Raw genomic sequence first — 24,066 nt, 5'->3', positions numbered from 1 at the left:
CTTCTGCCATTGATTGTAAGTTTCCTGAGGCCTGCCCAGCCACGTGAAACTGTCAATTAAACCTCTTTCCTTTATAAAATTACCCAGTCTTGGGTATTTCTTTATAGCAGTGGCAGAACAGACTAACACAGTCATCATCCTAGACTCAAAGTAGTCTTAGCTAGCAAAGGGGGTTCAGGTGAGCCTCCCTCCTGAAGCTGGTCCCCCACTGCGCTGCCCCTCCAGCCTTCATGACTGCCGTATTTAAGCCAAAGCTCAAACTCCCTGGTCCAGCACACAGGACCCAGCCCCATGCACACAAACATTCAAGACTTTTCCTAATCTTGCATGGTTTCCTCACAGTTCACTGCAGCCTTGACTTCCTGTGCTCCCTCCTACCTCAGCCTCCTGAGTAGCTGGGACTCCAGGCACGTGCCACCATGCCCAGCTAATTTTTAAATTTTTTGTAGAGACAGGGTCTATGTTGCCCAGGCTGGTCTTGAACTCCTGGGCTCAAGCAATCCTTCTGCCTTGGCCCTAAGGACTGACTCCCTGGTCTGTCTCCCTACAAGGCCAGGGAGAGTGGCCCACCGTCAGGGAAACTATCTCTTACATCGTGTTTCTAGAACCTGGTACCAGATCTACCACTGTTAAAGACTGAAACTGGTTTTTCTGAAGACAGCAGAAAATAATGAAGTATTTTCCGCCTCAGGGAAGATCCAACGAGCCAATCTAGGCTGAGTCTGTGTCCATTCGTCAAATGAGTGCCAAGAGTCCCTCACTGTCATGGTGGCACACACCTGTGGTCCCAGCTACTCAGATTGCTGAGGTGGGGGGATCGCTTGAGCCCAGGAGGTCAAGACTGCAGTGAGCCAAGATCAAGCCACTGCACTCCAGCCAGGGTGACAGAGCAAGACCGTTTCAAAAAAAAAGAAAAAAAGTCCCTCAATCTCCCTAGAGATTAGTGTTTCATTTATGCTACAGATATCTGCCCAGGAAGAGAGCCCAGACTGTCACCGTTCCCAAATGAGAGCTGTGACTGCACCAGAGTTCACAAGCACTGCCTTGGAAGAACTGTTTTTAAACAAATCATTTTGTAAAACTTAAAAATTACTCGCTTTCCACTAAGGGATCTCCTTAACATTTGTTTTTTAATGTAAAAACAACAAATATTAAGGAGATCTTAATATTTAAGAAATCTTTTAGAAAGTAGTAACTTTCTCAACTTTTCCTATCCTGGAAAGTCAAAAATTACAACATTTAAATGTGCTTGTGAATACTTTCCTCACCTGTTATAAGCTCCTTTTCAAAAAACGGGATTAACTGAAATATTCTAGAAACATTTGCACAGTGTAAACAGAAGCAGCTATGATTAGGGCTGGAGCCTTCTTTCATCATTCAGTTTTAAGTACAAACCTGGCCCCAGAAACGGATCTACTCCCAAAACTGGCTGGCACTGGGCCTCCTAGGAGAGTGCTGGGCTGGCGTTGACCTCGAGTGTCCAGCAGGACGGCCAGGGGTGAGTGACATGAGGGTGATGTGAGGGTGCTGCCACCTCAGCCACGTCCTCCCTGCAGGGGATGAGCATCTTCAGACTCATACCAGGGCAATAACTGAGGAACCACTTTTGTCTTATTTCAAAAACAGGGATATCTGCATTTAATTTCATTCAGTAAATCAATTCCAGTTAACTTACCATCTCTTAAAAACGGGAGAAAGCAAACATAGGACATGAAAAGTTAAAGATGGGTGACATACTGGAGAGTAGTAAGTGCACACGTGGCAATTAAGAGTTGTAATTTAGATGTACCACAAGAAAAAAAGTAAAATTACTGTACTTTATTGCTGTATCTATGCTTTCCCAGTATAGCTATACTACTATAAGGAGCCACCAAGTGCCACCTTCTGGTTTAAAACTGACACCTTCTTTCTTTCTTCTGAAATGTCAGTTTATAAGGTGTACGTAGAAAGCAACAGCAGCAGTTACAAAATGTTGTCTGAGTGATTCTGAGAGCTCAAAACAAGGATCCGTGTATAGGCTGAAGAAAAAGACGTTCAATTAACAGTGCGCGCTGTGGAACTTTAACACAAGTCTTCAGGTGGAATTCCTGTGTAAACCTTAATAAAGATGTGACTCACGGAGACCAAAAGTAAAAATCTCTTTACCGTTTACAGTTTAGTGAGGTGGTCTGCATTCTCGCAAACGACTTACAAAGTACAAGAAATGTTGCGTGTGAGTACTAGGCATAGAATATTTCATTTTCTTACAGAAGGAGCAGCAGGGGACAGGAAACCTAGTGGACGCCCCGCCACCACCTTTCCCGAAGATGCACACCACCCAGGAATGGCAGTGCAAGCCTGGCAGCAAGCCACCCTTACAATTCTTTTTGGTTGTTTAAAATGCAAGCACTTTCTGACATCTCACCCCAGCACGTGAGCCCCACTCAACTTGGCAGGACAAAACCCACGTCCTCTTGTTTAGTTTTCCCCTTGGAATTATTTACAGGATGCCTACAGATACGGTACAAACTAGTATGAAATTAATGATACTTTGCGTTTCCAGACACGCTCCCGTGGTTAAATAAATATACCACGCCAATTCCGAAGAACAGTTCAAAGTTAAGGTGACTCAGAAGCATTGGCATCCACAGCCACAGAAACAGGCTTCTCGCTGACTGGAGTGGAGTCGCCGACTCTGTCCTCAACAGTGGTGGGGGCCTTGGCAGTGGGGGGCGTCACATCCACAGTGAGTGAGGAGGCAGCGTCTGCCTTTGCAGTAGTTGTGGCAGGGTTGGAGGGCGGGAGGGAAGACAGCAGCTCTCCTGAGCTTGCTGCAGAAGAGCTCTCTGGAACCAAGGGGAATGATGGGAGGAACTCGGATGGCAGGGGGAGAGGTGCAATGCCAGGTAAGTTTCGGGGAGGCATGGAAGGAAGAGGTGGCAGACCTAGGACAAAAACGGCATAGATCATACATCCTCCCAGCACTGAAAGGACAGCAGGCATCGTCAAAGGGCTATTTTTATTTACATTTCATTAAGGAAACTGAAGTTGAGGAGGTAACACAAATCACAACCTTGGCTGATTTCCAGATAGAGGCCCTGGCAGGGTTAACTATTCCCTACAATTGCAGCTGCCTGGAGGAATAGGTTCTCAGCTTCTAGGCTCCATATGACCCGGCCCAGCACTGGGGGAAACTGGCTCAGGGAAGAAAGATAGGATCCTTCCAGTCAGAAGAGATAGCAGCCCACCCAGCAGGTGACACAGCTACACTGGATGTCAGACAGGGGGACTCATGCTCACCCATGCCAGCTGCAAGCTGAGTTACAGCTGCATTTTTGACAGACAACAGGGAGAGGTAGGCCACAACCCTCCTGTGAAGGCAGCAGAAGGGAGGGGCCTGGATTCTTGCCCTTTCCACTGTCCTCACCAGGAGTACCCAGCATTTGCTTAAAATCTGTGATTGATAACTATTTATATTACACTCAGTGGGCTCATTATGATGATTTTAAAATGCAAGGCCAGGCGCGGTGGCTCACACCTGTAACCCCAGCACTTTGGGAGGCCAAGGCGGGAGGATCGCTTGAGCCCAGGAGTTGGAGACCAGCCTGGGCAACATGGCAAAACCTCATCTCTACTAAAAAAAATTACAAAAATTAGCTGGGCATGGTGGCACACACCTGTGGTCCCAGCTACTAGAGACTACAAGGCCACTGAGGTGGGAGGACTGCTTGACCCCAGGAGGCAGAGGTTGCAGTGAGATGAGATTACACCACTGCACTCCAGCCTGAATGACAAAGTGAGACTCTGTCTCAAAAAAAAAAAAAAATTAAAATGCATAATGAAGGAAAGGAGAATTATTTCAAGAAACAAAGGAAAGGCAGGGTGTAAAACACAGGTTCAAGGCAACTACCAGCTGGGGAAACCCTCACTACTTAGAGCCTGTCAAATTTAGGGAAAGGGCAGAGGAGGAGCCAAGAATACATGGCACAAAAGGTGGGGTGAGCGCTGCGACAGTAAATGGTAGTTTGACTACTACTAGTACTTAATTTTTTTTTTTTTTTTTTTTTTTTTTTGAGACGGAGTCTCATTCTGTCACCCAGGCTGTAGTGCAGTGGTGCGACCTCAGCTCACTACAACCTCCGCCTCCCGGGTTCAAGCAATTTTCCTGCCTCACCTTCCCAAGTAGCTGGGATTACAGGCACCTGCCACCATGCCCAGCTACTTTTGGTATTTTTTAATAGAGACAGGGTTTCACCATGTTGGTCAGGCTGGTCTTGAACTCTTGACCTCAGGTGATCCATCCGCCTTGGCTTCCCAAAGTGCTGGCATTATAGGCGTGAGCTACCGTGCCTGGCCTAGTACTTCATTTTTAAACCTTTGGCCTGAAAACTAAGTAGGTTATGGAATATATACAGATGGTGAGTGTTACAAGAGGGACAATTATCATCTAGACAGAAACAAGATGGTGATGATGCACACCGTGGTGCTGTAAGATCACTCACTGGCATCACTGACGGGCCAAACTACTGAGATGGCCTATTAAAAGTCAGCCCTCCCAAAGGTTAAGGTATGCTGATCATTAACTGTATGGACTTGTAGGACGCTGCTGCTTCATTTTCAGACAGAACATCTGACCTTAGACATGTCCATCTAAAATTTCCCACAGTTTTGAGTATAAAAGCATTTGTAAATAATGGAGAATATTCATGTCTGTTTTGTTTTTATTTTTAAAAAAAGAAGAATATTGGCTGGGAGAGGTGGCTCATGCCTGTAATCCCAGCACACTGGGAGGCCAAAGCAGGAAGATTGCTTGAGCCCAGGAGTTCAAGTCCAGCCTGGGCAACATGGTGAAACCCCTTCTCTACAAAAAATACAAAAAATTAGCCAGGTGTGGTGGTGTGTGCATGTAGTCCCAGCTACTTGGGAGGATGAGGTGAGAGGATGGCTTGATCCTGGGAGGTAGAGATTGCAGTGAGCCAAGATCGGCACCACTGCACTCCTGCCTGGGTGATAAAGCAAGACTCTGTCTCAAAAAAACTAAACAAAACAAAAAATACAAGCCCAGCCAGCTGAGCAGGGGTGACGTTTTATGGCCCAATTTCTGGGCTTGGGCTATGCACAACAGGCTCCACTACCTCCCCAGTGGCAGCGGCTCCAAATATGAAGAGAATGGCGGGGAATTCATTCGCCTCCACTAGGCAGCCTACACACCTTCATTAAAGTCAGTGCAGCAGGGCCAGTCCACTATGCTTTACTGCTACCCTGGCTTTTCTGAGGCTAAGCCATCAAGGTGCAGGAAGAAGAAAGAAGAAAGATGAGGAAGAAGAAGAGGAAGAGGTGGAAGAGAAGGAAGAGAAGGAAGAAGAGGAAGAGAAGGAAGAGGAGGAAGAGAAGGAAGAGGAGGAAGAGAAGGAAGAGAGGAGGAAGAAGAGGAAGAAGAGGAAGAGGAGGAAGAAGAAGAAGGAGGAGGAGGAGGAGGAGGGGGAGGGGAGGGGAGGGGGAGACGCAGCAGGGACTCAGAGACATTCTTCTTTCCTCTTAAGCTTTTTTTTTTTTTTTTTTGAGACAGAGTCTTGCTCAGTCGCCCAGGCTGGAGTGCAGTGGCGTGATCTCGGCTCACTGCAAGTTCCGCCTCCCAGGTTCACGCCATTCTCCTGCCTCAGCCTCTCCGAGTAGCTGGGACTACAGGCGCCTGCCACCACGCCCGGCTAATTTTTTGTATTTTTTAGTAGAGATGGGGTTTCACCATGGTCTCGATCTCCTGACCTCATGATCCGCCCGCCTCGGCCTCCCAAAGTGCTGGGATTACAAGCGTGAGCCACCGCGCCCGGCCCTTTTTTTTTTTTTTTTTGAGATGAAGTCTTGCTCTGTTGCCCAGGCTGGAGTGCAGTAGTGTGATCTCAGCTCACTGCAACCTCCACCTCCTGGGTTCAAGCGATTTTTCTGTCTCAGCCTCCTGCATAGCTGGGACTACAGGCACCTGCTACCATGCCCAGCTAATGTTTATATTTTTTCAGTAGAGATGGGGTTTTGCCATGTTGGCCAGGCTGGTCTTGAATTCCTAACCTCAGGTGATCCACCCACTTTGGCCTCCCAAAGTGCTGGGATTACAGGCGTGATCCTCTTAAGCTTTTTAAACAAAAAAGATGAATATTTATTTGAAGTAGCTGAAACCTGTTCAACTGATTTGCTCTTTCCAGAAAAAACTGAAGAGGATGGGCATTCCTGAATAAAACGTTAATTAGTGAGAGTCCTAGGAGGGTGAGATCTGCAACATACCTGGGTTTACAAGTTCTGGTAAGCCAACCCCTGGCATGATGTGTGGTGCTGGGAGGTTGAGGTTGAGGTTGGGGAGGTTGGGCAGTCCTGCTGGTAAAGGCATCAGACCTGAAGAGAAGGCAGAAAAGAAAAAAAAGGAAATCACCTGACCTGGGGAAGAAATAAATCCTTATGTATTAAAAACAATCCCAGCCACCTCTAAGTGACAGTACCAGAATTCCACCTAATGTGTGGCAGTTGTGTATCATAATCATATTAATAATAAAATTTCACTTAATTGAAATATATTTACCTACCTAAGTGATTAGATAGATTAGGTGGCTAAATGGGTGAAGATGAAAATAAATAACTAATACTCTTAACACTCTGGAATAAGAATGATGATGGCCCGAGTGCCTTGGAGAAAAGGCTGATTTGTTTCAGTAGATATGGCAGAAAATGAAACTGAATTTTTCGTTGATGGCTGAGGTTTACAGTCTCTATGACTTTTTAAATTTCTTATTCTGAAAAATAATTGCAGACTTACAGTTGCAAAAGTAGTAAAAAGAATCCACCTTTCACCCAAATTCCCACATGTCCACATATCAGCACACTTGCTTCATCATTCTGTGTGTGTACACATTTGGTTCATGGCTTAATATGCTTGGATAATGACATTTTTAGCCATACATTAAAAGCTCTCACAATGAAAGTATATTTGATCACTAAAATAGTATTTGATTATCATTGGCTGGATAAAGGGACTTGGTCTTCACTGGGAATATGAAGAGAAAAACACAAAATCTTAATTTAATGTTAGTGCTACTGAAGACCAAATAAGAAGCCTTCTCTTCCAGGCTCACACAAACGACTGTCAGGAAGTCCTCACTAAGGAGACAGTGGAGAATGGACTTCTGCAGATTCCTTATTCCTGGCCGACGCGAGCTGCAGGGGCAGTAGGTGGCCACTGGCTGGGGGTAAGGAGCACTAGGCTTGGCAGCTAACTAGCTGGTAAATGACATCTCTGGTTCCTTGTTTACTAAGGAGAGTTGCCCTAGCTCTCATTTATCACAAACTTATTGCAGAGATAAATTGAGATTAAAAGACATAAAAAGTTACCACATAGGTATAATATTTTTCATTGTTTTTAAGATGCAAATATCAGTAATGCTGTTATTATTATTATTTTTTTTTTTTTTTTTTTTTTTTTTTTTTAGATTTCTTGTCCAGCTGAGTGCAGTGGCGATTGCTCACTCAAGCTCCCTCCGGTTAGCTTCCCTGCTCAGCTCCGGTAGCTGGACTACAGGCGCCGCCACACCCGCTAATTTTTGTATTTTAGTAGAGACGGGTTTCACTGTGTAGGATGGTCTCGCCCTGACCCCCCCCCCTCCCTGCTTCAGCTCCCCCCCCCCAGTATGCTGTTATTATTAGCCACATCTCTAGTTCCCTGGTGGTTACCTGGTAATGTAGTAGCTGGGTTCATTGGTGGCACAGAAGTGAGGGACTGGTTTACTTGTGGTGGCAATAACGGTACTGTTGGTACACCTAAAAAGAAGGCACAATCTTTTCATTTCTAACAAATTTAGTCGACAAGAAATGAACAGAACACATTAGGACAATCTGCAGTCCCTCCTTGCCCCATGGTCAGGTCTTCATTTGGTCCTGATTTCCAGCTGCAACTGACTGTCCATCACCCTTTACGGCAGATTCACTAACTCTGCCCACGGCTCTCAACAAAGGCTGTTACCAGGGCCTGTGACAAGAGGGCAGGAGGCCGTGCAGTCCCACTCCAGCCCAGCTCACTGGACAAGAGGTTTACACCTGACCCAAGCAGGGCTGGATTAGAAAACTGTCTTAGAAATTTGTATATGGGACACAAAGATTCTAGTCAATCTCAACTGGGCTCCTAAACTAAGATGCCACATAAGCCGGGGGTTGCAGGGGGACCATGTGCCCTGTGAAACAGTGAATGCTAGTCTGTGAAAGAAGAGAATGACATAGGTGGCCTGAAAGAGACAAAAGAGCATATGAACCTCTAGGATGTGAGAGAATGACTTGGCTTCCTGAATGTCCATTTCCTTTTGACCTTAGGTTCTGTGACAGTCCTTCGAAGTCTAACACAAACGTGTACTAACATTAGCTTGAGGAGGTTACGTTCCTCATGTACAAGTAAGCCTCAGGATACCACCTAATCACGTTTACCACCTACCCCAGTGGGAGGTTTTGCTGATGTCGAAACAATAAATGAAAGTACACCTTTCACTTATTTAGTACTCATTTTCATTTATCTAGCATGCAGATTCCAGATTTTGTCTTACAGATCTGCTTACATATGGTAGCGGGAATAAATTGTGCCTAAAAGTATGAACCAATCACGCGGGCAGTCTATTATTTATTCATTTATCTACTTTTCTGCGGAATTCAGAGGCAAGCAAAAATAAGAAAAAAGTCTAATGGAAGCACTGGCAAATGCTCTACTGGATCCCAGACTGCATAATTTCACTGAAATAAAAGAAGCTGTTCTCTGCTCTGTACCAAAATGTTAGTGAGTGTGTGCTTTGTTAATGGTCACACACAATAGCAATGCTATAATTTTTTTGTATTTGTTTTGAAATCTCGGTTTTAAGAAAACAAAAGCGGCTTGGATTGGTTAAGCCAATTTCTTCTATTTTCCAATAAAGTCTTTCACATGTTTCTTTTCATTCTTAAAGGATAGATACGTTCACAAGTCTCAAAAATAACTGACTAAATCTAAGCCAGAAAGACTATATCTAAGACAGGAATTCTAAATCTAGGGCCCACAAGTGGGCTTCAGGGGGTCTGTGAAGCTCCTAAAATTATATACAACAATTTTTGGAAGGCAGGTTCTTTGCTTTCATCAGATTCTCAAAGGAGTTGAATGGACAGTTGAGTGTGGTCATTCATTCAAGTTTTCTGGGGGGCACCTACTGTATGTTACACATTGTTTTAGGCACTGAGGCACTTTACAACATGAAGAAAACAGAAATCAGAACCTTCAGGAAATTTACGTTCTAATGAGGGGCAGGAAAAGGAAAGGAGAAAGATCAAATAAGTAAAATACATAGCATGCAAAATGGTGATACACTTGGGCCAGGCACGGTGGCTCATGCCTGTAATCCCAGCACTTTGGGAAGCTGAGGCAGGTGGATCACCTGAGGTCAGGGGTTCAAGACCAGCTTGGAAAACATGGTGAAACCCTATCTCTACTAAAAATACAAAATTAACTGGGCATGGTGGTAAGCACCTATAATCCCAGCTACTTAGGAGGCTGAGGCAGGAGAATCACTTGAACCCGGGAGGTGGAGGTTGCAGTGAGCCAAGATCACAAAACTGCACTCCAGCCTGAGCGACAGAGCAAGACTCTTATCTCAAAAAAAAAAAAAAAAAAAAAAAAAAAAAACAGGAAAAAGGTGTTACACTGCAGAAAAATCAAGCAGGTCACAATGATGATCGATGCCACTTCAAAATCTTTTCTAAAAATTTTATAATCCAAACATCTTCAAATCCACAAAAAAGTTTAAAAATACATATACTTTTATTTCTCTACAGTTACTTTTATGTCTCTACAGTTACGTTATATGGGCTACTATATTACACTATGTTACAATGTATAGGCTACTTTGCAAGCAATATAATGAAAAGTGAAGACTGAAAAATGCCCATCAAAAAGTTGTTTCTCACATATTGTGATGCTAGAACATTTTAGTCTTTTTAAATTTATTTACTCAAAAGCGATGATGTCAATTTCTTTCAGTCTCTTTTGAGCAATCAGTGCTTTATTTGCATTTGTCTTTAACAGTCAAGAAGCCATTTCTCTGCAGTGCCAAAAGCCAGGGATCTCCGTGCACGTGTTTATCAGGCAATACAAGTATAACTACAACGTAATGAGGAAAGATTTAAAATGTCAAAGAGAAAATGGGGCTTGAAGAGACATGTCAACTATCGCCTAAAATCAGAAGTGCATCTGGGGCCGGGCACGATGGCTCGTGCCTGTAATCCCAGCACTTTGGGAGGCTGACGCGAGTCAATCACCTGAGGTCAGGAGTTTCAGACCAGCCTGGCCAACATGGTGAAACCCCGTCTCTACCAAAAATACAAAACATTAGCCTGGCATGGTGGCGTGCGCCTGTAGTCCCAGCTACTCGGGAGGCCGGGGCAGGAAAATTGCTTGAACCCGGGAGGCAGAGGTTGCAGTGAGCTGAGATCGCGCCATTGCACTCCAGCCTGGGCAACAAGAGTGAAAACTCTGCCTCAAAAAAGGGCCGGGCACAGCAGCTCACGCCTTTAATCCCAGCATTTTGGGAGGCAGAGGCGGGCGGGTCACTTGAGGACAGGAGTTTGAGACCAGCCTGGCCAACATGGCAAAACTGCACCTCCGCTAAAAATACAAAAATTAGCTGGGTGTGGTGGCACATGTCAGTAGTCAATCACAGCTACTTGGGTAGGCTGAGGCAGGAGAACTGCTTGAACCCGGGAGCCAGAGGTTGCAGTGGGCAGAGATAGTGCCACTGTACTCTAGCCTTCCTGGGCAACAGAGTGAGACTCTGTTTAAAAAAAAAAAAAAAAAGAAGAAGAGCAACTGGAACACGCTTACTCTAAAACAAATACGAACAATTCAGACTCAGAATGGGCTGCTGCCTTGGGAAGTACACTACCCTACCCTTACTAAGTCTATTCAGGAATAAACTAGAGAATTATGTGATGAGATGTAGGCAAAAAATCGTAATATCATAAAAAGGACTCATACCGCTTGAATGAAATAAACTTTAAGTTCCCTTCCAACTCTATGATTAGAGACTGATGATATTAATATTTAATTTCACCTGGGAAGCATTCTAAAACTGGATTGTGGTGATGACTGCACAATTCTATGAATTTACTAAAAATCATTTAGTTGTTTACTTATTGTGAGTAATTTATGGTATGCAAATTATTTATTGATAAAGCTGGAAAAAAAGAAAACCAGCAAAGAAGGCAAAGGGAAGTATATCCCAATATTGATAATTGATAAAGTTGGGTGATGGGGTTCATTATACATTCCAGCTCTTTTGTGTATGTTTGAAATTTTAAATTTCATCTAGAGAAATAAAACCAGGACTAAAGAGCTGAGATGAGAACCTAGGAGACCAATTCTAGACACTAAACTGTCAACCTTACTACTGCATCTTGGTAGGCTGTTTTAAGTCCATTACAGAACAAAGTGGGATATAAACAAATTGTGAATATAAATATTTAAGACAGCCCAGAAATAAAAGGTATTAATGAGGCTAGGAACCATGGCTCGCACCTGTAATCCCAACAATTTGGGAGGCCAAGGCAGGATGATCACTTGAGGCCAGGAGTTAGGGAACAGCCTGGGCAACAGAGACACCCCATCCCTACAAAAACATAAAAACTAAAACTTCAGAAAAACTGATAATGGGTACAGAGTTTCTTTTGGTGTGATAAAATATTCTGAAATTGATTGAGGTTATTGGTTGTACAACTCTACAAATACACTAAAAAAACACTGGATTGTATACTTTAAGCAGGTGAATTGTATGGTAACATGCATTTTATCTTGAGAAAGCTTTAAAAAAATAAATAAATAAAACCCAAAACAAACAAAAAGGACTGTATCAGGTAGAACAAGGGATGAAGAAAAGGAAGGAGGCTGGGTGCAGTGGCTCACGCCTGTAATCCTAGCACCATGGAAGGCCGAGGAGAGCAGATCACCTGAGGTCAGGAGTTCAAGACCAGCCTGGCCAACATGGCAAAACCCTGTCTCTACTAAAAATACAAAAATTGGCTGCTGTATGGTGGCACGTGCCTGTAATCCCTGCCACTCGGGAGGCTGAGGCATGAGAATCACTTGAACCTGGGAGGCAGAGGTTGCAGTGAGCCAAGACCATGCCATTGCACTCCAGCCTGGGCAAAAAGGGTGAAACTCTGTTTTTAAAAAAAAAAGAAAAGGAAGGAGACAGGCACATGTCCCCTAAGCAAGACTGAGCTCCTCAGAAAGGAGTTCCTACTCACTTTTGCATCCCCAGTGCCTACTACTTCAGAAACACGCAAACGTGTTGAGTAACCAGAGCAGTTAAACAGAATTTCAACTCAGAGTCCTGGATTTACAAGTTGTAGAATCTAAGGAAAGCTCAGGGTCTAAAATATGCAGGGAAGAAGTTTAAACCCCGTGTGTATCCATATGGTGATTTAGAACAAGCTTTCACAGCCAGGACCTGTCAACACAGAGTACATATGCAGTTTTCAAGGTACACTGGCATTAATTTTTTTAAATTCTTTTTTTTTTTTGAGACAGAGTCTCACTCTGTCGACCAGGCTGGAATGCAGTGGCACAATCACGGCTCACTGCCGCCACAACCTCCGAGGCTCAAGCAATCCTCCCATCTCAGGCTCTCGAGGAGCTGGGACTACAGATGCACACCACCACACCTGGCTAATTAAAAAAAAATGTTTTTTTTGTTTTTAGAGACGTGGTTCCACTATATTGCCCATGCTGGTCTAGAACTCCTGAGCTCAAGCAATCCTGCCTTGGCCTCGCAAAGTGCTAGGATTACAGGTGTGAGCCACTGTGTCTGGTCAATTTTTAAAATTCTATGCAATAATATTACATAAAATAGACTGAAAACAGAATATATTTTTTCTGCACACCTGTACTGAGAACACTACTGACAGCTGGTGGAGTTGAGCTCATAGAAAGTCCAGCCAGACTCTGTTCAATTCCTGTAGTTCCTGGTGGTGACAAAGACGGGGGATTAACCGAGGACAGCTGGACCTTCCAAAAAAAGAAAAAAAACCACAAAGATTACTTAAGTTTATTTAAAAGAAAATATAAATATTGGCTCTCTGCCCTGCAGATACATATTTGGTTCACACATCAGCTGTCACAAGCTTCATCTGGCACGTCTGCCTCCAGACATTCCCTCCTAATTTTGGTACATGTCACGGACCATGCACTGTAAGCACCTCTCTGTCCTGTCACTTCTAGTCTTGAGACACATGGCTTCTACCTCAAGTTGCACATGCTGTTCTTCATACTTCCACACTAGAAGAGATTCTACTCTCTCCTCTTTCCTCACCACCTGGAAATCATTTTATTCTACCTTTAAACCACCACTGCTTTCCTGAATTCCCAGCTGGTTTATTTGTTTTAACTTTCATTGCTCAGGAAAGAAATCAGCTGGAAGTCTTAATACATGAAAGACTTCTCAAGATTTCCAACCTCATGAGTGCATTTAATATTTTCTCATCAGTGAATACATGGGGCAGCAAGATCTCCACTTTTCAGGAGAAGAAAAAAAGGAGTCTATATGGACTCTACAGATGGGTGGTTTCATTTCTGAATAACCCACCTTCTGCAGCTCCAGTGCCCTTCAGTACATTCCGAGACAACCTGTATTCTGGCCCTTTGCCTAGCTGCTAGTCACTCTCATCTTCTCAAACTACCCAAAGAGGTTCAACTGGGAAAGCCCTGATTAGGGCCAGTGGATATGGTGGTTGGGGTCTGAACATGTAACTATATTGGCTCTGGCCATGAGCCAGTGTTGGAGGTGAAACTTCCCAGCAGCTCTTCTTTCCTTCCTCTAGAATTGAAGATGGCCAAACTGTGTAGACAAAACCACAGCGGCAGCAGCCTTGTCTTTACAACAGCAGCATTTTCTTTTTGGGTATTTGGTTTTTATTTAGTCGTGTAGACAAGAGTTAACTGCCCTGAGATACCTCCTTAAGAAACATTAAAAAACCCTATAAGCCTGCTCAAATATCTCTTATTCCTTAAAAAGTCTTACTTTGATCCTGTAATAGCCCCTTCACTCCCCTCATGACCCCCCCACACACAGCTCTCCTTGTTTTCTCAATCGTTTCTTGAAGCAATAAGCAACAGCTAGCAGCACCTTTTCACCTATTCACTCTGCTGACCTGCAATTTGTGTTTGTCCCCTGGCAAGTCTCTGAAATTGCTCTCGCCCAGGACATGGTTTTTTTCACTCCTTTCACCTGACTTCTCTGCAGTACCTGACATGGCTGACTGTGTTGATTTCTTGAAGCTTGGTTTTCCCTCTGGCCTCCTGCTGAGCTTCCTTTGCTAGATCTCTGCCCATCCAGATTTTCAAGATGGCGACCCACTCAGACCCAATCCCTAGCAGTACAGGTTTCCTAACAGCCATTGGGTTACATTACCCTCTCTTTGCTCATGATTCCCAAATCTGCATCTCTAGCCCTGTCCTTTTTCCTAAAATCCAGACTCATATATCTAACCTCTATCTAGGTATTTTACAAGAACCTCAAATTTAACACAATCAATACTTAACTCATCGTCTACCCTATTTTCATAGTGCTACTGACATATACACTAAAACACGTGACTTGTTTTGGTAGAAACTTTATGATATACTCAGGTAGGAATGTGATCTTACCTCTGTAAACCCATCTTTAAGAGGTGTAATAGGTGTACCAGCCATTTGTCCTGGAAGAGAAATTTTCTTTCCTTCCTCAAATGGGCGCGTAGGTATTCGATGCAAATAACCATATCCAATGCCACATCCTAGGCTATAAAAACATTTTTTTCTTAACATTGTTATCAATCACAGCTTGTATTTCTTTGAGGTGTTTTTTTTTTGGCCGGGGGGGGGAGCGGGGGGAGTAACCCAAGAGCATAGATTCAAGTTGCCCTGAACATGCACTCCCTTCTTTGAGATTTTAAAAGATAAAAACAAACAAATTTCTATTCTTTTAGATAATGTCATCTAAGCAGAGGTCTCCCAGACCACCCCACAGAAAACAGCACCCTTCCCTCCACTGTGGATAACACCCTTACTCCTTTATTTTTCAAGCATTCATCACCATCCAACATACTGCATATTTATTTACTATCTATCTCCCCCAACAAAACGTTAAGGTCCTGAAGGGCAGAGACCTTGTCTGTTTACTGCCTTCATAGCTGCTGGCACATGGCAGACATTTGATGATTATTTGCTAAACGAATGACATCTATACAGCCTTTCCACTGAAGAGCTCTAAGCACTTCTGTATGATGACATCATTTACACATTCCAGTTCTCTTTCAGAACCTGACACAAATCAGTCATGTATGTTCAACCCAGATCTCTTCTATTTCATCCTCCCACTGCCACCAGAGGCATTTTTCTAGTAAGATGTGATCACATTGCATCTTTCTAGTCTGATGTCTTCTCAACATTCCTTTCTCTTTCCTCCCTTTGGGGAATTACTTCTCTGCTGTTGTGTGCAGTGCTGGTAGGACTGTCAATCAGAGTGTCTGCCCTGCCCAAACCAAGGGCATGGCTCATGGTCAAAGCCAGGCCAATTTCTCTTGCCCATGGCTGCAAACCTTGGGAGTCAGAGGAAAAACAAAAATGGGTTTAGTAAAATGAATGCTGATGACATTGCCAAATACTTCTTCCTATCTAAATCCCTAGAGGTTTTCTGAGTCCTGTCCTTTCTACATCTGGTTCTTCAGCTGTTTCCTTGATTATATGAGCTAATCCATATCATTAAGTATGTTACCAGCTTATGATGGTGACAGCTGGTTTTTACCATTTGAACCCAAAACCCCCTACTGATACAATTATCACAGCCTCAACTGCTCAAAATATATCAGAAGTCCTGACCGTGGTATTTAAGGCTCTCCACAATCAGGTTCCAACTTATGTTTCCACCATGATGTCTTTTATTTCCCAAACAACTTGACAATTTCAGAATAGGCTATGCATGAATACCTCTGTGCCTTTCTCCTGCCACATCATCTATTATCTCCACTGCCACCAAAAGCTGGGTGAGCAGGCAGTGGCCAACTTCAGCTCTTTTTAAATTTATTTATATATATATTTATTTATTTATTAAGACAATTTATTATTCTGTTGACCAGGCTGTAGCGCAGTGGCATGATCTTGGCTCACTGCGACCTCTGCCTCCTGGGCTCAAGCAATCCTCCCGCCTCAGCCTCCTGAGTAGCTGGGACTACAGACGCATGCCACCACGTCCAACTAATTTTTGTATTTTTTGTAGAGACGAGGGTTCATCAGGTTGCCCAGGCTGGTACTGAACTCCTGAGTTCAAGTGATCCACCCGCCTCAGCCTCCCAAAGTGGTAGTACTACAGGCATGAGCCACCATGCCAGGTCTAGCTCCTCCTTAACCAGTCTGATGTGCACAATGATGCTTCATCTCACAATTATTTGTTCCTTCTTCCCTTCTTCCCTCACAATCAAAACGGAAATTCAGCCAGGCATGGAAGATCACACCTATAATCTCAGGACTTTGGGAGGCCAAGGTGGGAAGATTGCTTGAAGCGAAGAGTTCAAGACTAGCCTGGGAAACAAAGCAAGGCCCCATCTCTAAAAAAGAGTTTCTAAATTAGCCAAATACAGTGTGTACGCCTGTAGTCCCAGGTACTCAGGAAGCTGAGGCGGGAGGACAGCCTGAGCCCAGGAGTTAAAGGCTGCAGTGAACTATGATTGTGCTCCAGCCCAGAGAGCAAGACCCTGTCTCCAAACAAACAAACAAAACCCCACAATTCTCACTGGACTGGATTTCACATAGGTTTAGAGAAAGATTAAATAATTTATATTGATCAATTATGGCCTTTCAGAAGTAGCTACGTTTGAAAACAAGGTGCTTATTGATCAAAGTAATTAAGTGGTAATAGACAATGCACTTGAGGCAACAGCAAGACCCTGGGCACACTTAAAGACAGCGTAAGAATGAAATTAAGAGAAATAAGATTTAATAAATGAAATGTGGTCAGCCTCTGAGGAAGGAATAAAAACAGAAGCACAAAAAGACCAAATGCATGGTCAGAGGCAGACTGAGGAAAATGTTCTGTATGGGCTTAGCTAATGCAATGGCCAACTGACAGTATTAAACACATCAAAAGAAAAAATGTCTTCCAAAGAATGTAGCCAAATTTAGTTAACATAATTAAAAATGAAAGAATATGTGATGTTCTTTGCTGTTGGTCTTCACTGTCCACAGAATCTCTTCCTCCAGTTTGATTCCATGCTCAGCAGGCACTCTTGTGGTACTAATCTGACCTGAGTATTATTCTAACTAGAGAGGAGGTATTTTTCTATTGCAAACTGAAAATTTGTCATTCAAATAAATACAGCAGCTTCTCTGCAAATGTAGTTTATATGAGGAAGTGCCTCTTGCAATGAATAAATTTTGAATGCCTCGAGTAGATCGTATTTCTGGGCATTTACAAACCTGGGCAACGGACAATGATAATTTGATCAAGTATTGCCCCAGGTAGGCCAGACTCTTGGATGACACATCTATCTTACTTTTCTCAAACTGCAACAAGTTAGAATACTTGTGGCGAAACATTCAGCTGGAGAATCTCAGGTAGTGTGGGTAAAGATACTGTGAGCAAAGGGAGGCTTTTCCTCCCTGCAGCAACTAAGTTATCCTTTTCCCAGCATGGGATTAGAACTTTTGAAAACGTGGAAAGTTTCCAAATTCTAGGCTTTTCTACAATTATGGCTTATGCGCAATAATTTCTCAAATTAAAAAGAAATGCTGTTGGCTCTTAGGTTAGTAAAGAAAAGGACTATAGTATATATACTATGTTTCCTAGAGATGTACTTTTAAAAAGTTGGTTTCAATATTCTAGACTAGCTCTTCCCTTTTTTTTAAGAGGAGTCTTATAATAAACGAGTAACTTATTTCAAAATAAAAACAATCAATGTTTGCAAGATATCTGACTGGTATGTTTAAGTAGTCATAACTTAGTCTAAAAAATGACCTTACCTGCCTTCTCCACCCCATGCAGAATTTGGTGTAATAATCACTTCTCGACAGTTATCAGTGTCTGTGTTGTACACATACAGTTTCAATGGTTTTGCTTCATGTGTTTCAATAAGGCTGAATAGATCTTCAGACTGCAAAAGTGTCACAGGAGAAAAATGTTTCATGTTACCGTACTTTGGAACAGTGTGTCTCAAACCTGGCTACTATCAGAATCACCTGAGAAATCTAAGAAAAAAATACAGATTCTGGGCCCTGCCCCAGACATAAAAATCACAAGTAGGTTTAATTCAATATATTAATTCAAGCGAAGCCTACTTACTACATACAAGGCTTTATGGCCAGTTCCTTAAGATCTAGTTGGCACTCTTAGTACAATTCTTTTACACCTGAGTTCTACATATTCTGCTTTTACTTCCCACTATTAAGACCTGGTTGTCTGGGCACCTCATTTCTCACTCTTTTTTTTTCTTCTTTTTTTGAGACAGGGTCTCTCTAACTGTTGCCTGGGCTAGAGTGCAGTGGCATGATTTTGGCTCACTACAGCCTCAACCTCTCAGGCTCAAGTGATCCTTCCACCTCAGCCTCCCAGGTAGCTGGGACTATAGGCATGCACCACCATGCCTGGCTAATTTTTGTATTTGTTGTAGACACAAGGTCTCACTATGCTGCCCAGACTGGTCTCGAACTCCTGAGCTCAAGTAATTCTCCCATCTCGGCCTCCCAAAGTGCTGAGATTACAGGCATGAGCCACTGTGCCCAGCCTTTTCTCTCATTTTTGATTTAGCAATGTATACTTCCGCTAGCTAACAGACAAGGAAAAGGATGTAATACAGCTGAGCTAATGTTGTCACTGAACAAAAAGGGGAAGAGAAAATGAAATCAATGAACAATTGAAAATGAGAATTTGATTTAGACTTGAGGTATGCAAAGATTTCTATATATTACACACAAAATCTGTGCAATTGCCGCACAGTATGTGTTTTTCCTCACAGCTATACCTAATAAGACACCTAGCAGATGTTCCATTTAACACCCTGAGGCATAAGTTATTCTTGATCAGCAAAGACTGAAATTTTAACTCTAAATGCACAAAGCATGCAAATATCTTTCTCAACTCAAACATCAATGAAAAAATTTTATATAGTTCTCACTAGGAATAAACACACGAATTACCTCATTCATGACTGTATCTGCTCCAATTATATAATCACTGTGTGGTCTAAGACCTGCCAGTGCTGCAGGAGAATTTGATTCCACTTCCTAGAATGACATAAACACACACCCTAAAATTAATATATATAAAATAATCTTCTAAGGTTTATAGTCACAATTTTTAATTATGTTGATTTTTCAAATCTGTATACTTCTGTCTTGCTGGAGATGTGTCAGATGTCAGAAACTACAGAATATATTTTAAACTTCTGAGCATAAAAATTACATAATATTTAACAAATATTTAAAATATTTTTGTAGCTATCTACTCTAACACATCTTATAATGAATAAATCATTAGAAAAAGTTCTTAAACTTGTACATTTGCTTCTCTTCCTCAACTTAAAAAAAAACTGATCCATATTTAAAAAGCAATGAACGCTGATTTTTGGCAAAAATTGCCTATTAATAATATCCTCACAATCTTATTAAGCCAGAAACAACCACTGTTAAAACATCTTTCCACACTGCTTCATGAACCTCCAGTAACAGTTCACAGTTGATACGTACCAACACATGCCAAACATTTTCATTTGCCCCATCAAAGCTGCAGAAACGAATGCTCACTCCCAATAAGCCCTGGCCGCCCCACAGGTTACTTGGTGTGACTGAGGTCTCTCGCAGCTCCAATGTTTTGCTGCTATAGATAAGCATTTTTACAGGCTTTTCAACGTTTGCTTTCAGCAGATCCTTAAGAGTGTCATTGTCTTTATTCTGTGAACACATAGAAATCACATTCCTTAGTAAATAAAAATTTAATGTTAGCTTAAGCATCCAATGGCCCTATAAGAGTAATATTAATAATCAACATAAATAAAACATTCAACAAAGGTTTCACCAACATTTAAATTTTCTTCTATGTAAAAGAATGTCAAGAAATTAAGAACAACTCTTATGTTAGGAACAGCTTGAAACTGATTTTTTTCTAATAGCTCACTATGGATTATGGAATTTGCAACCCAACATTATTTAGAATGATCTAGGGCTTCAATGTGTAAAAACAAAATATGCCATAAGAAGTCACATTACTAACGAAGTTGTGATGACTTTGATTATAAAAATCTAAAACATTTACTGGGGTTAACGTTTAATTTTGGACTCTATTTCTAAATACATGCTTTATTAAGAGCTGGATAGAAAAGAAAGTAGAAACAGCATATTAAATATTTCATTTCATAAACAATTAAAGGCCAGATGTTGGCCTTTATTTATATGTCAGAGATGTTGTAAGTAATGAACAAAAACTTAAGACTGTTACGAAAAATTAAACCAACCAAGTGGCTACTGTCCTAAGAATTTGCTGAGATTATATAATTTCCTTATCTTAGAACTTTATTATGGGTAAACTCTAAACAAGGTATAAAAAGTGGTTTTAATTTGGTACTTTGGAGCACATCTCTCTGTCTGGTTCTAATAACATTATTTGTATATTGTGAAACTTAGCACCAAGAAAACTGACAAGTTTGAGAGAATGAGATGAGAGAATGAATCTTTCTACTAATCCATTTGTCAACAACCAACAGAAGTCTGACATCTTTAAAAAGCAATCTTTTACATCTTAATTATTTCTTTCTACTTATAAAAATTAAATATTTAACATATAAAAGACTCCACTGATTCTGAAGACTTCCCTAAGATAATCAGTGGAGCATAAGGTATAATGTTCTAGATATTTCAATGTTTATTAATACATGATTATTTCTATAAATTGGCATACTACACATAATGATTGTAACTAATAAATACCCATCTCAGGTCATCTGAAAAATTCCATTTTTGAGAGATTACAAATACTATAGACAAAAATTACAAAAAGTTGAACTTACCAATCTTGAACCATTAATAGAAACAATAAAATCAAAGAAAGGCTCCAAACCAGCTCTGTGTCCTGGGGAATTTTCTTGTACCTGTGGAAACAAAAACGACAAAAATAAAAAATGTAAAGCTTAGGTGAAAATTGTAAGCCGAATCTCTCTTTTCAGTAAAAACTGACCAATTTCATTGATAATGAAATACAGTACACACTAGTTCTCTCATTTCGCTTCATCTCTCCCAGATAATGCCCGTCCAGCTCCCTAAACTCTATCCATTCTTTAAGTTAATCTTCTATTTATATTTTTATTTTATTTCTTTGAGACAGACTCCACCTCTGTTGTCCAGGCTGGAATGCAGTGGCACAATCTCAGTTCACTGCAACCTCTGCCTCCCTGATTCAAGCAATTCTTGTGCCTCAGCCTCCCGAGTACCTGGGAGGACTATAGGTGCGCACCACCATGTCCGACTAATTTTTGTATTTTTTGCAGAGACAGGGTTTCGCCTTATTGCCCAGGCTGGTCTTGAACTCCTGGGCTCATGGGATCCACCCGCCTCAACCTCCCAAAGTGCTGGGATTACAGGTATGAGCCACTGCACTGGGCCTAGTTCATCTTCTATATGAAGTTTTCCCTCTGTGGTTCTATTTCCGCACCACTTTCTCCTTTTTTGGGAGAAAGGGGCTAATCCTCTCAGCAATTAGCAGGGGACACAGCAGACAGTTAGTCACTACAATTGAGTGACAAATTCAAGCAATTATTCCTTGACTACTACTAGCAAGGCACCACTCAGTTACAAAGCGAATACAGGCACATAGTCACCTATGTCAAGACATTTATAATCTGTTGAGGAATAGGTGAGAAGAGGAAGGGGCAATGGATACACAGCTCTCTAATCACTATAATGTAAGACCAAACAGGCTAAAGGCTATTTGGTATAAGGTTCTAAGGGAAAGATTAATTCTGACTGAAGAAGCTTCAGACATAAAAAGTGATAAGGAATTGTGGTTTAAAAAGAGGGTAGAACATTCAAAGGTAAAGACGGTCAAGGGGGTAAGAAGGACATCTGAAAATAGACAAAACAGTATGAGTAAACACCCGAAGCAGGAGTCTGAAGAATGAGGATCATAGCATGTGTAGCCAGACGACAGAGTAGTGTGGACAGAAATAGAGAATTACAGACTTTGAAAACTAGGATTAACCCAGAAATCCTCTAATCCAGGGATCTCAAATTGAGGTCTGTGGATGGCTTCAGAGAATACTACAGCTCCTGAAATTACACACAATCTTTTATATGAATAAGCAGTTTTCAGGGTGTAAATATTGGTGGCTTTCATCAGATTCTCAAAGGGTTTCTCCATAACTCCAAGAAGGTTTAAAAACCATGGATTTTGTGCAATTCTTTCATTTGATAGGTTAAAAAAAAATACCGTGTCTTGCTTATGATTCCATAGCTGCCTAATGGTGGAAGTGAAACTCAAAAATCCATCTTTTTTATTTTTATTTTTTGAGACAAGAGTCTTGCTCTGTTGCCTAGGCTGGAGTGCAGTGACACAATCTCGGCTTACTGCAACCTCCACCTCCCAAGTTCAAGTGATTCTTGTGCCTCAGCCTCCCAAGTAGCTGGGATTACAGGTGTGCACCACTACCATACCGCCTAATTTTTTTTTTTTTTTTTTTGTAGAGGCACAGTTCCACCATGTTGGCCAGGCTGGTCTCAAACTCCTGGCCTCAAGTGATCTGCCCGCCTCGGCCTTCCAATGTGTTGGGATTACAGGTGTGAGCCACTGCATCCAGCCAAAAGTCCATCTTGAAACTATTAGTCCAACAGAAGGCTGGAAAGAAGGGGTAGAGCTACATTTATTGGCCTTTAAATGAAAGAGTGAGATTACTTTTAATATAATTCATAGGTTCATAGAATGAAAAAGATTACTTAGCTTCTCAACAACTCAAATGTTTATCATCCCATATTTGATAATGGACTGTCAAATTTTCAAAATTCACAGTAGTAAAATGTTAGTAGCTAGTAACAGAAATACGACAAAAAAGCAAAAAACAAATATAATCCACTCTATTTTTTTTCCAAAATATTTTCCTGTCTAAGGAATTTTTATTCTGCTTGATATTATTAAGTGCTGTCAAAACTATTCCATGGCCAGGCGCAGTGGCTCATGCCTGTAATCCCAGCACTTTGGCAGGCCAAGGCAGGAGGATTGGAGTCCAGGAGTTTGAGACCAGCCTGGGCAATATAGGGAGACCCCTGTTTCTACAAAAAATTAGCTGGGTATGGGGGTATGCTTCTGTAGTCCCAGCTACTTGGAAGGCTGAGCTGGGATGATCACTTGCACCCAGGAAGTTGAGGCTGCAATGAGTCCAGGTCGCACCACTGCCCTCTGGCATAGGCGACAGGGCGAGACCCTGTCTCAAAATAAAACAAAACAAAAAAAACCTATTCCACAAGAACAAAAGTTAGCACTGATATTTATAGGTTGATTTTCTATAATAGTCCAAATAGTTCTACAGTCAGTTTTGCAAATAACAACAGCAAATGACAGATACACGTTCAACCATACACAAAGCTACAGCTATTTATACAGTAACAAGTCATTTTAATACTTTCAAAATGGAACCCAGATTGTTCCTAAAATACATCCCTCTAATACCAGTGGCAATCAGAATTGTTCATTACCTCTTACTGTTACCTTTTATTTAAGCCAAATTATAGTATTGTCTCAGAAGTAAAACTTGATATTCTTCTTTTGTTACAGTAAAGAATAGTTGCCCTATATAGACGGTTCAATGTCTAACTCCCTAAAACTGTTTGATCATGTTTTTATGTTTTCCTGCAAATTTGGGACCAAATCATTTTGTAAATTAAATGAGTGAAATATCAAAGGGATCTATTAAAGGTGTTCATCTTCTTCTTCTCCTTTTTTTTTTTTTTGAGACAAGGTCCCACTCTGTCACTCAGGCTGTAGTGTAGAGGGGTGCATTCATAGCTTAATCCTGGCTTCCCAAGTAGCT

General features: G+C 41.8%; 1 protein-coding gene across 1 annotated transcript in view; it reads right to left on the bottom strand.

The window, feature by feature from the left end:
* Window positions 1–1,611: 1,611 nt before the first annotated feature.
* The window catches only part of GORASP2 (golgi reassembly stacking protein 2), a 39,687-nt gene continuing 17,232 nt past the window's right edge, over window positions 1,612–24,066 (bottom strand). The window contains exons 2-10 of the mRNA XM_003254248.3: window positions 21,058–21,138; window positions 19,742–19,945; window positions 19,193–19,279; window positions 18,020–18,150; window positions 14,672–14,804; window positions 12,910–13,033; window positions 7,696–7,782; window positions 6,259–6,366; window positions 1,612–2,924 (exon numbers count right to left, since the gene is read on the bottom strand). Coding sequence (XP_003254296.2) covers window positions 2,599–2,924; window positions 6,259–6,366; window positions 7,696–7,782; window positions 12,910–13,033; window positions 14,672–14,804; window positions 18,020–18,150; window positions 19,193–19,279; window positions 19,742–19,945; window positions 21,058–21,138 — 1,281 coding nt within the window. The 3' untranslated portion in view covers window positions 1,612–2,598. The remainder of the gene's footprint in view (window positions 2,925–6,258; window positions 6,367–7,695; window positions 7,783–12,909; window positions 13,034–14,671; window positions 14,805–18,019; window positions 18,151–19,192; window positions 19,280–19,741; window positions 19,946–21,057; window positions 21,139–24,066) is intronic.

The sequence above is a fragment of the Nomascus leucogenys genome, chromosome 22a (assembly GCF_006542625.1).
Source record: "Nomascus leucogenys isolate Asia chromosome 22a, Asia_NLE_v1, whole genome shotgun sequence".
Classification (NCBI taxonomy): domain Eukaryota; kingdom Metazoa; phylum Chordata; class Mammalia; order Primates; family Hylobatidae; genus Nomascus; species Nomascus leucogenys.
This window is presented reverse-complemented; position numbering and strand designations above follow the sequence as displayed.